Source organism: Nansenia antarctica (genome assembly GCF_963989245.1).
Source record: "Nansenia antarctica genome assembly, chromosome: 19".
In the NCBI taxonomy this organism is placed as follows: domain Eukaryota; kingdom Metazoa; phylum Chordata; class Actinopteri; order Argentiniformes; family Microstomatidae; genus Nansenia; species Nansenia antarctica.
Genome location: NC_137692.1, coordinates 11,050,808 through 11,068,304, shown reverse-complemented (window position 1 = coordinate 11,068,304; position 17,497 = coordinate 11,050,808). Strand labels below are relative to the sequence as shown.

Genomic DNA, 17,497 nt, shown 5'->3' with positions numbered 1-17,497 from the left:
CGCTATATAAATAAAGCTTTACTTACTTACTTACTTACTTACTTACTTACTTACTTACCAGACACCAAAGTATAAGAATGGACAAGGCTGAGGCTCTCAAATACTGTTAACTATCAAAACACATAGGCCCACTTTGAATCTGATGCAAACAAATGTTAGGATCTTATTTAAGTTTAGAGTGACAGTAACAGTCTTGTATTCACCTTCTCTTCTATCCTCCTGTGTGGCAAATAAGTCCCTGGTTCTCTGGTGTGTGTGTGTGTGTGTGTGTGTGTGTGTGTGTCTGTCTGTCACATCAAACGACTGATCCTTTGTCACCCTGATTAAGAAGGCTTCTTCAGCGTCACGTCTGTCTGTCTGTTGTCTCCCTGGTGTTGTCGTCTGGGCCGCCAGAGCCCACTTGTTCCTTCCTTTGAGCCTGTCCCCAGGCGGAGAGTCCTACTCAGACCGGCAGCGAGACCAAACCCAGTCTGTAATTGGTCACAGTGGGCTGAGCAGCGCCGTGCTTGCAAGCGTCATGTTAACTATAATAACCACACTTTTAGTTTCCTCAGACAGCTTTGTTTATTATTCATGGGTTTTGTTATTTGTGTTGCAGTTTTGTCTCTGGAGACCGAGGGTATTATATATTTTTACCTTTAATATACAGTACCGACCAGTCAAAAGTTTGGACACACTTCCCCATTCAATTGAATGGGAAAGTGTGGCCAAACTTTTGACTGGTACTGTAGGTTTGAAACACACAACCATAGCCTTATTCTGTAGACTAGAGCATCTGTCTAACACATACAGTACTGTACATAAACGAGTCAGTCAATTAGTTCTTCCTATTTATAACAACATACAGCCCTTACATACTTAAGCAATATCACACTCGAAGTCGTGTTGTCACGACCTCGAGTGTGATATTGCTTTTATACAACAGTTCCACAGCGCAATTTATTAGTTAACAGTAATAAGCGACAACAGATTATGATTTGTTTGTTTATTTAATCATAAAAATAAACAAAAAATAGTTCCGTGACTGAACTTCAAATGGACTGTTGCCTAGTAACCTGAACACAAACATGTAGTCTAATTAACGGTCATTTAGTAGAACATCTGTGCGGCGGAGTGATACATATAGTTAATGGTCCCAGTGCTGTTATACTGTATATCAGCACTCATGGAATGCCTCTTGTCCAATCAAATTACTTGGTCGGAACTAACTGTTGTATGAAGTACAGTACAGTACAATAAGGTCGTGGAACAGGATTGCACAACAATAACAGAAATAAAAAAAGAATACATGCTATTAGATTAGATTCAACTTTATTGTCAGAGTTCAAGTACTATACAACGAAATGCAGTTTAGTATCAAACCAAAAGTGAAAATAGTGATATAAGTGCACAACATAAATAGAACAAGATTGGCAGTGATATGTGACTATGCAATATACAGTATGTGCAGAGGTAGTATTACAATATTAAAACTAAACATCAGTTTAGTTTAGAGATATATACAGTTATGGACTATATACAGTTATGAGCTACGTACAGTGAGGTCGTTTATGTACAGTATTTGATGTGCAGAAGAGCTTATAGATTGTCTCTTCTCACAACAGCAGTGTCTCACCTAGTTAGCAAGTTAGCAAGAGTCTGAAAAGAGAAACTAGTATGTCGTGAGTTTAGAATGATAAGGTTCTATCTCCGTTTAGGGTAGTTCAGAGATATTGAGCGTCAAAGTTTTCACATTCCATTATGTTTTGTGAGATGGAACCTTTGTATTTTATGAATTACTAACTCAAAAATGTCAACATTTAAAAAATAACATCACACAGGCATTAAGAAACACCTAATGGATCAGATTATGTAAAAACTAAATTTTGACAAAAATGGAGATAGAACCTTAAAGTTCTAACGTCACGATGTAGCAAACATGAGCCATGGGTCTGGTTCTGGTTCCAGTCTGTGGAGGTTGGTGGAGGTAGAAGAAACCATAGGACAAGTTCTCTTGCATCTATAATGCATGCAATGGAATGAGGAATGGTGTCAAAAGTCGTACATTCCTCATTCCATTCCAATGCATTACAATGAGGGTGTCCTTCGATACACTGTTCCTTATTCCAGGTCATGCATTACAATGAGTCTGTCCTCTGAGTTCTACCTCCACCTCCACCGGCCTCCCCTAGTGATGGAGTCACCGAGTCACCTGTCAGATAGCCCTCGTGTAGCGGCTGTGGCTCAGGAGGTAGAGACGGCGTCTAATGATTGCAAGGTCGGTGGTTCGATCCCTGGCTGTCCACGTGTCGAGGTATCCTTGGGCAAGATACCGAACCCCAAATTGCTCCCAATGAGCGGACCGCCTCCTTGCATGGTAGCTTGCCGCCTTTGGTGTCATTCGCCCACTTACAAAGAAATGAACGGTCTGGCAAGCGTATGCTTTGACATGTAAAGGTGGTTTTATTGTACTGTCATCGTCCTGTCTCTCACATTTCTAAAAAAAAACGTTGCAGAAACAAGGATATGGACATTCACATTTTGGATTGGTCTTCTTCTACCCTTAATGAAAATGGTACAAGATCTCCCTCTAGTGGTCAACAGCAACCACGCTTTTTGAGAGGACAACAGAAAATGTACACTCACCGACCACTTTATTAGGTACACCTTGCTAGCACTGGGTTGTTACCCCCTCTTTTGCCTTTAGAACTGCCTTCATTCTTCGTGGCATAGATTCAATCAGGTGCTGGATTTGTGGCCAGAAAATATCCCCCATACCATTACACAACCACCACCATTTTCACCCAGAGAACTGCCGCTCACTGGATATTTTCTCTTTTTCTGACCGTTCTCTGTTACCACTAGAGATGGTTGCACGGGAAAATCCCAGTAGATCAGCACTTTCTGAAATACTCTAAACAGCCCGTCTGGCACCAACCATGCCACGTTCAAAGTCACTTAAATCATCCTTCTTTCCCATTCTGATGCTTCGTTTTGACCATCAACAAGATCGTCTTGACCATGTCTACACGCCTAAATGCAGTTGCTGCCACATGATTGGCTGATTAATTTATAATTTAATAATTTTGCCATTTAGCAGACGCTTTTATCCAAAGCGACTTACAATTACGAATGACAGGGACATTCCCCCTGGAGTAACTGAGGGCTAAGTGCCTTACCCAAGGGCACACTAGTAGTGGTGTGGCTTCAGGCGGGATTTGAACTCACAACCTTCCGATCACAAGTCCAACTCACTATCCACTAGACCACCACTATCCCTGATTAAATATTTGCGTTAACATGCAGTTGAAAAGGTGTACCTAATAAAGTAGCCAGTGAGTGTAAATGGTCCAGTCTCTAATCAGAAAGCACTCTGGGATTTGGAGTTTGATCTGGGCTGGGTTCCAGGAGATGTGTAGAGGGATGAAAGGAACCCCTGTGATGCCCGATCGCAGGGAGGATCTCACTGACCTAGTAAACAACATGTCCCTTCTCTGAGAACCAGGGCAGGCAGGCAGACAGCTGCTGCACATATGTGACACGTTCTAATGTTTTGGACCTCATATCGGGATCTGATGTATCAGACTTTTCATTAGAAAAAAGGGGAAAACATTTCTGCGTTGTTGAAAGTCAACGACATGCTAACAATGTCAAGTAATCTATTGCGTGACAGTATTTTGGCTTGACGACTAGCGAGTTTGTGTTGTGATTCTCAACAACGTACTTCCACTTCCGTTTCAAAAGAAAAGTCGGAACATTTTGATTGGTTGCCGATATGTGGACCAAACAACTAGAACATGTCACACGTGGCCAATATAGAGAGACCATCACCCAGAGACCTTATGTACTCGTGCTCTGATTGGAGAGGTAGTGTCCTCTGTAATGGACTGGAACTGCTGCCCTCAATTGTCCCTTTCCTGTTTCTAGCCTTGCCCTGTCTTTGAACTGGAGAGAATAGCTATTTTTGGAAGTGTTTATGAACATACCGTACCTATGCCAAGGGCTTTCCCCTCTCCTCTCTTACACTGGAAAGTATTACTCCTGTTAGTCCTCCTTCATAACAGAACATGATCAAACACATCAAATATGATTTGCTTGATTTAGCAGGATTTATTTAGACTCTGCACTTTTAGGACTATTCCATTGGTTCCATTATAGCAGGTCAACTAAATCAAATGCAACTCAAGTATCAGACACATGATTTATCTGACACTGGTGTGATTCGTGTTCATTGTGTTGACCTGTTTGTCTGTGAAAGGTATTCGTTGACGTTGCTTTGGCCTGTGTGACCATGGAACCTTGAATCCTCAGAGCTCATGGTCTTATTCGCTTTAATTCCTCTGATCGAATAACTGAGATGTTCATACCATGTGTGCATTAGACAACAACCACAGAGGACACTGTCCATGGGGGGGGGGTGGCGGACTTTTTGATAGTCGGGTGATTCATCAATGGACGAAACTGCATAGACTGCTTATGTCAGAGGCCCGGCTCTTACCACCGTTAAAGCTAACTGTAAACAACAGCTCCTTATGCCATTTATTACGACAATACATTCAATTGCAGAGAAGTATTTATGCATATTTCTCCTCAATTTATGAATTATAGATAATATAGGTCAGACTACCAACTCTCATCCAAATCTTGCAAACTCCCTTATTCCCTTAGCGAAACACTTGCCATTTGAGTCTAAATGACGCTGGCATTTATCTAGCTAAGATAGTGAGCTTGCTAGGCTAGCCAGAGTCAAAACATATGGCTACTGGATAGTCACGAGACATCTACTGTACTGGGCAGCTAACTAGCTAGCTAACAAACTCACCTTGTGTTCGACATTTTTGCGCAGCTTACATGTGAAGACATAAATGATTTTCAGTGGAACTGGTTAGTTTCATAAATGTGCTTAAGTATGGCCACAGTGTTTTTGATCCTAGTCCATACTGTAGCCTACTGCGACTCCTACAAAGCAGTTTGTATGTCACAGAAGAAGGCGCTCAACTGAGTGAAATATAGGAGAAGAGAGAGGGTGAGGTGCAATCAAGTGAAAAGAGGGGGGGGGTAAGGGCATTTTGAAGTCAAAGGGCTGGAATAATACTGCATTTTATAGTGAGTAGTGACAGTAGTTTACTACAAAACTACATGGCAAAAAAAGTCGTTAAAATATAGTTCAACTAATAGTTGAGCTACCGGTACATGTAACGCTGTCTCTTCCTCTTCTGTCAACTTTTTCCTTCATGGTTTTAATCTCTCCTTGTTGTCTGTCTGTCCCTGTGATTCAGGTATGAGGCAGAGAACGCTTTCTTCCATATTCTCAACCTGGCTGACTTCAACATCATTGATACACTGGGGGTCGGAGGCTTTGGCCGTGTAGAGCTGGTAATCATTTTACAATAAGATTTACTGTGGGGAACATGGCGCGTTCCGACCTGCAGGGGGAGCCACAGGACGGTTGGTGAAGGGATGGGGGCGCAATTGGCACCGGCTGATGCCAATTGTGCCCCCATCCCTTCACCAACCGTCCTGTGGCTCCCCCTGCAGGTCGGAACGCGCCATGTTCCCCACATTTACACTATATTTTTATTTTTCAATTAAAGTTCGCAGAGGTTCATGAAATGGAAATATTCTTTATAAAATCGAGACAAAGTGATATAGTACATGATATGATATAATCTATAATAAATGGTGTCTTTCTGGGGTATTTCAATGAAGTGTACCTGAAGAGTCTGAGATTCAGACCATCGTAGCCAGGTTTCAGCCCACCACTTCACTAGAGATCACACTACTGTCTCTCCTCTGTCCTGTGACGGCAGGTCCAGCTGAAGAGTGATGAAGCTAAGACATTTGCAATGAAGATCCTGAAGAAACGTCACATTGTGGACACGAGACAGCAGGAACACATACGCTCAGAGAAACTCATCATGCAGGAGGCACATTCAGACTTCATTGTCAGGTACACACGCACACCTACACACACAAACACACACACACACACACACACACACACACACACACACACACAGTGCAATGCAAACATCATCTGTTCCAGACTCTTTTCACAGTATATGACATCCCCCTGTCTTGATGAGATGCCATGCTGTTTGTATTCAGACTCTACAGAACGTTCAAGGACAGCAAGTACCTGTACATGCTGATGGAAGCTTGTCTGGGAGGAGAGCTGTGGACCATTCTCAGAGACAGGTTTGTCTACTATTTATATTGTATACTCTGTTGAACTGTACTGTTGTACAGACTTGTCTCTGTTTTGCCTCTTGGCCAGGTCGTCATTGCAAATGAGAATTTGGGACTCATTTGGGGTTCAGTGTCTTGCCCAAGGACATCTCAACATGTGTCCAGCTGGGGTTCGAACCGCTGATCTGCCGAACCGCAGATCTGCTAACCTTGCGATCATTAGACGCCGGCCCTACCTCCTGCGCCACAGCCACCCCTCTCATATGTTGTCCTCCTCAACACGTGCGACTCCTTCGCTACTGGCGCCTGCGGAGACAGGATCAGAGGACGCAGAAATGGCCAACTCTACTACAGATCTCTCAGCAGTAGACCAACCTGCCTGCCAGTCCAAATCGCATGCTTTCCCAGTCATCCAAACAGTCAGTGGAAAGAGCAGGAGTTTTTTCGGCTAAATGATTTGGCCAGTACAGTTGGCTTAAGTATAGCATTAAAACTGGATTAAGCTGTATTTTACCAACCTTGTCGACACTTTAACATTGATGTCAAGGAGGATGGATTTAGCAAAGCAGGACTGAGATAAACACAAAGCTAGTAAAGCCCACGCTGACACAAAGAATTCTTGAATTGTTTAAACTGATTTGTGCATATGAACCCGCGATAAAAAAGCGCCTTGATGAGCTTCCAAGTAATGCATAAATCATGAGCCCTAACATTCAAAAACAACCTCCTTGAAACTACAGCATCTATTCTCCTCTGAAAAATCGAAGGAATTGCATGCACAGACACTGACACCGACAATGCATTTTTAGCTGACAAATACAAAGACTCTCAAAGAAGGAACTATTTGCTCTCTGTGCGAGGTACATGCAATCTGAGAGAGAGAGAGCTGTCGGATTTGTTGCAACAGAGGGTATGACATCCTCTGTCATCGCTAATAAGATTTCGGTGTACTGGAACCGCAGCTGGACCCTGAATTGTTTGTGGGTTTCAGTTTTGACAGGACGTCAGTCATGTCGAGTGTGAGAGCCGGGGTGCTACCATGCAGTGGATGTACATGGCCACTCACACTGCTTCAACAGCTTCAACAGTGTCTCCTCCCGTGGAGCCACCTTTTCATATGTTTTAAATTCACTGCACCATTTCATGTCTAGAGTCAACAGACATGCACGATTTCTACACATCCGAAAAGAGCTTCACCCCCCGACAGACCCGGTCTCGAGCTTGTGCATTCCACAGATATTAGATGGAGTTCAAAATCTGTGAGTCTGCGAGTCGAGTTTTGACTTTATGGGCCCTATTATGCACTTCATCAATAAGACGAGGCGGTAGATCTAAACTTAAGACGTGGAGGCGTGGTCAAGGCCACTTTGCTATTATGCGTGCTGTAGTGGGCGCCTAAAACCCGGCGCTAAGCAAAGAAATTAGTCATGGGTGTGTTTTGGGCGTCTTCTCAATCAACCCAATCAGCGTGCCAGGTGCCATTCCCTTTAAGAACCGGCTGCGTTGAGTCATTAGCGCTATGCTATTATGGAAGTCCTGAGAAGGAGGTCAGCGCGCTTCTCTGCCTCTCCCTTCTGAAATAAAGCATTTATACTGTGACCGTAATTGACGTCTTGCCGTGGAGCCACGTGCGTGTTCATGTGTGCCCGCATGCATGCGCAAACCGCGGAGGCGCGCTCGTGTTTCAAAACGTGCATGAAGTCTAAACTTAAGAACTTTTCAAACCACTTCTTAGCGATAGGAGCAAAGTCAGATCGCATAATAGCAGGGGCGCCTAGTGCACTTCATTAACATATGAACACTCCCACAATGAGCAATATATGCACGGGAGTTTTACGTCTTATGTGTGGGCGCCTATCGACACCTGCATAATAGCAGTAGCGCGTATGAAGCGCATAATAAGGGTGGCGGTAGGTCTTAACCTGGCGGTGCGTCTTAATTAACACTTAAGACGGCAAGTTAAGAAGTGCATAATAGGGCCCTATATGTCATATTTATATTTCATATTAGAAACATTGAATGAGTTTTTCAGAAGGCTCTGGCCAGACCAAAATAGATGCAGAGTCTCTCTTACAACACATACATACCCATAAATTCATCTTTATCCTTGTGGCATTTTAGAAGCTGTTCAGTGCCAGTGATTTTGCGACAAAAGGCCTACATCCGTTTCGATGACTGATTTCGTCCACGTGATTGAGGGCCTCAAAGAAACTTTGGCTACATTTAGGAATAACTCCGATTTGAGACAATCATCGGGCTTACTGATGACATCATGAAGAAAAATGATGTGCAGAACTGTGATGTTGCAGGCGCTTGGAATAGGAAATTACATTCCAGGTTTGCCGATTTGCATGTGACCTTCGACAGTAGCCAGGTCTGCGCCCGTTAGGAATGATTTGGATTTGCATTCATTGTGGATTTTCAATTCATGACAGACAGCTTATGGAACTTAACGACTGTTTTCAGTGCGACTCCTATGGAATAATGAAGGCTGCTGCCCATGTCAGACAGTTTGGCCAGATGGAAAAACTATGGCCTCCCAAGCGAGCATTATGGACTTTGAGTGGAACAGCATGAACTAACAGTATTTGGGAAACTATTCAAACGAAAGGTGAATGGGGGGGTCACTCGTACCCGTCCCTAATTGAAGTCTTAGACATGTGATGAAGATGTCTTACCCAACATGAACTGTTTAGTTTGTGTTTCGATCACATTGCCTGTTACAAGCTGTTTCGTGGAGCTCCTGTTCTCCACAGTCAACAGGATCAAATCCAGCAGCAGAGCAACCATGCTCACAGGAAGACTAAATAGCCTCTTGTTGCTTGTTGGCATTTGAAAGGGAACTTACAGAGACTTTGGAGTCTAATGAGATAATTGCATAATTTAAGGCCACGCCACGCCAGCTTGCCCTTTAAGCTGTCAACTTGCAACGGTAGGCAGTGTCCCAATAACGTTTCATGTAAATGTCATTTGGGGGAATGCTGTGTTGATTCTAGTCTTGCCTAGTTGTTATCTATCCTATCTAGGCCTATGTTATTTTATTTGATAATGTAAAGAATGATTGCACCATGACATTAAAAAATAACAATCAAAGAATGGATTGTACAATGACTCAAGAATTTTTTTCTAGTCTAGCCTCGCCTACTCTGTGTTGTAAAGAAAATGAGATGTGGCACACTGTTTTTCTGATCCCACTTTCTTTTCTGGCTCCTCTATTGGCCTGCAGGGGTTCGTTCGAGGACTCGACCACAAGGTTCTACACAGCGTGCGTGGTTGAGGCATTCGCCTACCTGCATTCTAAAGGCATCATCTACAGAGACCTCAAACCAGAGAACCTCATCCTGGACCACCGGGGCTACGCCAAGCTGGTATGACACAACCCAAACCTTCCTGACCCTGAACCTAACCCTGACCCTGAGTACTGTGATCAGAAAATCCAAGATGTTGCCATGTAATAACACAGCAAATACCAAATGAATAGCCATAGTATACAATTGTAGAATAACATTTTGCCTCTCCAGTTCTTCCGTTGAGGGTGTGTAACCATGTCCCTCCCTCAGGTGGATTTTGGCTTTGCGAAGAAAATAGGTTTTGGTAAGAAAACATGGACGTTCTGTGGAACACCAGAGTATGTGGCGCCGGAGATCATCCTCAATAAAGGACACGACATCTCAGCTGACTACTGGTCTCTAGGCATCCTCATGTTTGAGCTGCTCACCGGCAGGTACACTAACTTACTGTACCCTATACACTAACCTCAGCATGACTGAAGTCAAAGTCTATGTAATAATATAATATATTTTTAAAAATATATAAAAATAACACTGTATTGTAAACAACTTGAGTTGACATTCGCTTGACATTTTGTGGAGACACGGCTAGTGTCACTGAATGTAGCTACATTAGAGAAGACATATGTGACACGTTGTAATGTTTTGGTCCTCATAACAGGATCTGATTGTCATCTGACAATGTAAAGTAGTGTTCTTGTTAACTAGGTAGCAGTGGGGATTACTCACCGAATCCATTGCGTTGCAGTATTTTGGCTGGACTAGCGAGTTTGTGTTGTGATTCTCAACAACGTGTTTCAAAATAACATTTTGAACATTCTGATTGGTTGCCGATATGCGGACCAAAAGACTAGAACGTGTCACACATTTGAGTAACTCATATCTCTACCACTGTTCTTCCAGCCCTCCATTCTCAGGTCCCGATCCCATGAAGACCTATAACATCATCCTGAGAGGAATAGACATGATCGAATTTCCAAAGAAGATTACCAAAAATGCTGCTTATCTAATTAAAAAATTATGCAGGTCAGTCCTTCAGCTACACGACTCACCCTGAACAATGATGTGGTTTAATGTTAAAGTGAATTGATTATGATCTGATAATTATTATTTTTATTTTTTTACCGTTTTAGGGACAATCCTTCTGAAAGACTGGGAAACTTGAAAAATGGTGTCAAAGACATCCAAAAGCACAAGTAAGTCTACAACATTGTAGGTACACAGAGCTCTTACACAAGTGATCCGATACCTACTCTATTCGCAGTTGCATTCCTACATAATTTTCGAACACGTTGATTTGTACAAATGTATTTATTGTTCTCTTCATGCAGATGGTTCGAGGGCTTTAACTGGGAGGGCTTACGGAAGGGAACCCTGACTCCTCCTATCATCCCTAATGTAAGCACCGACAGTACAGCAGAGTACATTGCACTATGTACACAGCACCTGATATACACTCATACAGCTGAATATCTGTCATTTCTGCTCACAACCCGTTCACCAGAAGTAAATTAAGTAGGTAGCCTTGAGAACCGATGGAGGGGAGACAAAGCGTTTGAGGTGACGGCCCGAAGACTCTGGAACGCCCTCACCCCCTGACCTGAGAGCCGCTCCCTCAGAACTCATTTTTAAGCGGCAATTAAAGACGCATCTGGTTAGGCAGGCCGGTAGTCACCTTTAGCCTTCTTATTGTTCCTGTTTAATCATTGATGTTTCGATTGCACTTTTCTTATTTTTGATGTAAAGCACCCTGTGCACCCGTGCTGTGAAGGGCGCTATATAAATAAAGTTTTACTTAGTTACTTAGTTACTTACTTACTCACTCACTCACTCACTCACTTACTTACTTACTTACTTACTTACTAGGTAATCCGACTGAATTTCAGAACAGAAGAAAATAATTTGGTGTCATTTGATGGGTTGGATTCTTTTTCTTGTCTGTCTGGCCTTCAAACAGGTGGGATCAGCGACCGACACAACTAACTTTGACAGCTTCCCTGAAGACAACGAGGACCCACCCCCGGACGACAACTCTGGCTGGGACAACGATTTCTAACCACCCCCCTTCAACCCCCCCCCCCCCCCCTCTTCAGGATATAGATGCATTATAAAGACTACATTGAAAAAGAGGAAGATGAGAAGGAAAGGGTGAAGAGGAATCCTTCTGGGTCACCGATATGCCTTCACGACATGGCTTTGGGACTAGCATTTCATGTGATAGCACTTCCTCAGTGTTGAACCCCAGCCCACACACACAGACACACACACACACAAACACATTCACACACACTGAGGCAGGTCCTGGAGCAAAAAAGGCCTATCCATTTAGCAGAGAGAGAGAGAGAGAGAGTGTTGAGATTGTGTGTATAGTGTGTGTGTGTGTATATACACTCACCGAACACTTTATTTACAGCTATAGCTGGTGGAGGTGGTGTAATGGTATGGAGAATGTTTTCTTGACACATTTGGGGGCCTGTACCTATCACAGCCTATTTGAGTATTGTTGCAGACCATGCTACTTCCAGCCTAATAATGCACCATGTCACAAAGCGAAAATCGTCTCAAACTGGTTTCATGGACATGACAATGAGTTCAGTGTTCTTCAGTGGCCTTCCCAAGTCACCAGATCTGAATCTAATAGAACACCTTTGGGGAGATTGACAGCTTGAAAGTGTACATGAAAGATCTGCAGGAATTGCGTGATGCAGTCATGTCATCATGAACTAGAATCTCAAAGGAATGTTTCCAACATCTTGTGGAATCAATGCCACGAAGAAGTGAGGTTGTTTTGAGAGCAAAGGGAGACCCAGTATTAGTATAGTGTTCCTAATAAAGTGTTCGGTGAGTGTATATATATACAGTATATCTCAAAAGTGAGTACACCCTTTAGATTTTTGCAAATATTCTGTTATATCCTTTCAGGGGATAACATTATCCTACTGAAACTTTGATATAACTTAAAGTAGTCAGTGTGCTGCTTGAATAACAGTATAGATTTATTGTCCTTTGAAAATTACTCAGTACACAGCTGTTAATGTCCAAACAGCTGGCAACAAAAGTGAGTACACCCCATAGTGAACATGTCCTAATTGTGCCCAATTATGTTGTTTTCCCGCCCTGGTGTCATGTGACTCGTTAGTGTTACAAGGATTCAGGTGTAAATGATAAGCAGGGCTGTTACATTTGGTGTTTTGGGCACAATTCTCTCTGAATGCTGGACAACATGGCACCTCATGGCAAGGAACTCTCTGAGCGGATGAAAAAAAGGATTATTGCGCTTCACAAAGATGGCCTTGGCTATAAGAAGATCGCCAACACCCTGAAAATGAGTTGCAGCACAGTGGCTAAGATCATACAGCGGTTTTCCAGGACAGGTTCCACTCGGAAGAGGCCTCGCCAGGGTCGACCAAATAAGTTGAGTCCACGTGCTCAGCGTCATATCCAGAGGTTGGTTTCCAAAAATAGACGTGCGAGTGCTTCCAGCATTGCTGCAGAGGTTGCAGAAGTGGGATGTCAGCCTGTCAGTGCCCAGACCATACGCCGCACACTGCATCAAATCGGTTTGTATGGCCGTCGCCCCAGACAGAAGCCTCTTCTGAAACCGATGCATAAGAAAGCCCGCAAACAGTTTGCTGAAGACAATGAATCCAAGAACATGAGTTACTGGAACCATGTCCTGTGGTCTGATGAGACCAAAATAAACCTGTTTGGGTCAGATGGTGTCCGGCGTGTGTGGCGGCACCCTGGTGAGGAGTACCAAGACAAATGTGTTTTGCCTACAGTCAAGCATGGTGGTGGCAGCATCATGGTCTGGGGCTGCATGAGTGCTGCCGGCACTGGGGAGCTGCATTTCATTGAGGGACACATGAATTCCAATATATACTGTGACATCCTGCAGCAGAGCATGATCCCCTCTCTTCGGAAACTGGGCCGTTTTTTAGGGCAGTTTTCCAACATGATAATGACCCTAAACACACCTCCAAGATGACAACGGCCTTGCTGAAGAAGCTGAAGGTTAAGGTGATGGACTGGCCAAGTATGTCTCCAGACCTAAACCCAATTGAGCACATGTGGGGCATCCTCAAGAGGTAGGTGGAGGAGTGCAAGGTGTCCAACATCCATGGGCTCCGTGATGTCGTCATGGAGGAGTGGAAGAAGATTCCAGAAGCAACCTGTGCAGCTCTGGTGAATTCCATGCCCAGGAGGGTTAAAGCAGTGCTAGATAACAATGGTGGTCACACAAAATATTGACACTTTGGGCACAATTTAGACATGTTCACTATGGGGTGTACTCACTTTTGTTGCCGGCTGTTTAGACATTAACAGCTGTGTACTGAGTAATTTTCAATGGACAATAAATCTATACTGTTATTCAAGCAGCACACTGACTACTTTAAGTTATATCAAAGTTTCATTAAGATAGTGTTATCCCCTGAAAGGATATGACAGAATATTTGCAAACATCTAAAGGGTGTACTCACTTTTGAGATATACTGTATATATGAGAGCATGCAAAAATGAGTGTACAAATATAAAGGGAAGATATCAAGAGAATGAAACTGAGATTTATTTTGCTGTCACACATCTTCATTGCTCTTTAACACTACAACAGCCGTGCCTATTTTACCTACTAGTAGAGCCGCCTTGGGGGTCAAATAGACCCCCTTTTTAGAATGTAAATCTGCTATTTACACACAGAGATCACTAGAGGGCGCTTCTTTTTTTAGCCTGCCTCCTACACAGAAAAACTGCAAAACAGCTTTATACTATCTTATCCTGATGTGATTTAGAAAATGTAAGGATACTGGGTGGTAGAACGCACATATTTAGGAAAAGTCCTGAAATTCGAACGAGTGCAAAGATAGACATTTTTTTTTACTCTCGGGTCACCGCGACCCCTCACGGCTCTTCTAGTGTTAAAGGGCAGACAGGCACCTGATCACTGTTCCCTCTACTATTACTGTAGCTGTAGTTGGTTTATGTGATTTGGTCTGCAGTTCCTGCAACATTGGTCTCAATGAAGAGAAACAACATATTAAAGGTTAATTCAGTGAGAAGATGTATCCATGAGTTGTGGTGCGACTTCAGACACAGACAAAGTTGCAAGATGTTTCACTTGTTAGCCTTTCTATGTCATGCAGCTATCTTACCATGAACAGATACTTGTGTAATTACTAACAAGTGAAGCTTTTTGTGCTTGTTTGGATCGGAAATCACCCCTCTCCTTAGGGTAGTAGATATCATATTTTCTTCATATGTCGCTGATTCTATGTTTAACAGTCTGACCACCAGTCCAAAAGGTATCAAGTGCTCAAGACAAACCTGAATGTTACTGTTCTTATTAATATTATAATTTTTGACACACAGAGTATATTATGTACATAGTATTTGAAGTTACGTTCTCACAAATGCACATAGGCTCCACTCCTCTACTCATAATATGTAGACTGCAACCGCATACCTTAAAAAGCACAATTGCTGTTTGTGCTTCTGATGGAAATAAATGATGACCCTTCAAGTGCCGTGCTTACCTTAAGTTATCCATGTCACACGCACACACACACACACACACACACACACACACACACACACACACACACACACACACACACACACAAGCTTTCCTAGAAAGAAATGTGTCAGTATGCAGTTCAGTCCTTTCAAAAACGTCATCAATAACCACAAGAAAAATGCTCGGCCCAACTTTAATTTCACAGGCACCAGTAGGGTACACTTTAAACCAGTATACAACACTTTTTATTTGTTATCTCTTACATGCCCACATACCTAATAGTTTCTACATTTTCTTTCATGGATTGCTTACCAATAATAGACACCTTCCATATTCACATAGGTCATATTTTCACTCGATGATAGTTACCATTACTTTTAATGGGGCTTTAAGATGTCAGTACTGTTTCTGCAGTAACACAGGTGCTGTATTTAAGATGAATGGAGATGTATGGGAAATTGATATTGTCTCTGTATATTGATATTTTAGTTATTGATTACTTTGTAATGCACTTCATTACTTTCCTTATATAATTAGTTTGTGTCGGGTTTATTAAATCAATGTGGAAGAATGTTTTTAAATATTTGACACCTTGTTGCATTGTCTTCGGTGTTGATTCTCCATGTTTGGCATTTAATTAAAGAATTATTGGTGTTATTTATGAAAATGCACTGCCATGACAGTTTCACCACCTATTTACTCAGACAGACAGCAATTGTACATTTGATACAAAATCAATTATTATTTACCCTCATTGACCTTGTTACAGAAACATCCTGAGTATGGCATATGCATCATTCCCATCACAATGGCAGTTTTCAGAGAACAGGTGGTGAATAACCAATGTGGCGCAGTTGTAAAAGTAGCGCCAACCCATCATCTATTGACCTGTGGTTCAGTGGATCCTGTCTCACTCCCTGTCCAGATCCCAATAATCAGTAGTCACAGCTGACCAGTAGAACAATGCAAGTGCCTTAAATCAACGGCATCCAAAATTAACTGTCACATCAATGCTGCATGAACAAATAAACACCTCAACCTGTGCGTCTCCTCGTAGATGGCTGCTTTGCATCCTTTATAAGCCTTTTTTTACAATAAAATACATGAAACACTGAAGACAACTTGTTTTACTTGATGGCTGATAACTGCCTACATCTCTTTTTCTGCTTATGTTGGTGAGATTTCTCCATCTGTGAAATGTAAACAGACAGAGTTCTGGTAGTGTACAAACAAAGTATGTGACTGGATGCACTTAGTTACTCTGTTCTCATCTGAACATGAAGGGATGAATATATAAATACTGTTAGGACCAGAAATATTTGGACAGTGACACAATTTCTATAATGTTGGCTCTGTACACCACCATAATGGACATTTGAAATGAAGCAACTGAGGTGCATTGAAGTTTCAGCTTTAATTCAAGGGGTTGTATGAAATGTGTAGGAATTGCAACCATTGCAGGAAGTGCTTCGAGAAACTAGTCCGGGCCCACATAGTCACACGCCTCCCGCCCAACCTGGATCCATACCAGTTCGCCTACAGAGCCCACAGGTCCACAGAGGACGCCATCGCGACGACTCTCCACTCCACTCTATCCCACCTGGAGAGGGGAAACAGCTACGCGAGACTGCTCTTTGTGGACTTCAGCTCTGCCTTCAACACCATCCTTCCAGACAGGCTAGTGACCAAACTACTAGACCTGGGACTATCACACTCTATATGTGCATGGATCAAGGACTTCCTGTCTGACCGCCCCCAGAGGGTGCGGGTGGGCTCCCACACCTCCACAGCCCTCAGACTCAGCACTGGGTCCCCCCAGGGCTGCGTGCTAAGCCCCATCCTCTACAACCTCTACACCTACGACTTCACCCCCGTCCACCCCAGCAACTCCATCGGAAAGTTTGCAGACGACACCACCGTGGTGGGCTGCATCTCGGGGGGGGACGAGGCGGCGTACAGGGATGAGGTAGAGCAGCTGAGCAAGCTGTGCAAGGTTAACAACCTGCTGCTGAACCAGTCAAAGACCCAGGAAATCATCGTGGACTTCAGGAGGAAAAAATCGGAGGTCCAGCCCCTGCTCATCGACGGAGGGAGCGTGGAGAGAGTCTCAACCCTCCGATTCCTGGGGGTGCACATACAGGATGACCTGTCCTGGAAGAACAACACAGCAGCCATCATCAAGAAGGCACAACAGCGGCTCTTCTTCCTGAGAGTCCTCAGGAAAGACCACATCGGACAGGAGATGCTGGTGGCCTTCTACCGCGCCGCAGTGGAGAGCATCCTCACCTACTGCATCTGCAACTGGTTCTCCAGCTGCACAGCCGCAGAGAGGAATGCGCTACAGAGAGTCGTGAGATCGGCCCAGAAGATCACCGGCGCCCCCCTCCCCTCTCTGGAAGAGTTGTACAACACACGCTGCCTCAGGAAGGCCTCCAAGATCTCCAGAGACCCATCCCACCCTGGGTACGAACACTTTGCTCGGCTGCTCTCGAACAGGCGGTTCAGGACCATGTTCGCAAGGACAAAC

General features: G+C 43.5%; 1 protein-coding gene across 2 annotated transcripts in view; it reads left to right on the top strand.

The window, feature by feature from the left end:
* LOC308174168 (cGMP-dependent protein kinase 1) overlaps positions 1-11,514 on the top strand; it is a gene marked incomplete at both ends in the record, with an annotated part of 94,729 nt that extends 83,215 nt beyond the window's left edge. For both annotated transcript variants that reach the window (XM_080549239.1, XM_080549238.1), the window contains 9 exons: positions 5,259-5,355; positions 5,790-5,929; positions 6,088-6,177; positions 9,395-9,536; positions 9,729-9,892; positions 10,362-10,484; positions 10,592-10,654; positions 10,790-10,856; positions 11,416-11,514. In XM_080549239.1, the coding sequence (XP_080405365.1) occupies positions 5,259-5,355; positions 5,790-5,929; positions 6,088-6,177; positions 9,395-9,536; positions 9,729-9,892; positions 10,362-10,484; positions 10,592-10,654; positions 10,790-10,856; positions 11,416-11,514 (985 nt within the window). The remainder of the gene's footprint in view (positions 1-5,258; positions 5,356-5,789; positions 5,930-6,087; positions 6,178-9,394; positions 9,537-9,728; positions 9,893-10,361; positions 10,485-10,591; positions 10,655-10,789; positions 10,857-11,415) is intronic.
* Positions 11,515-17,497: the final 5,983 nt, after the last annotated feature.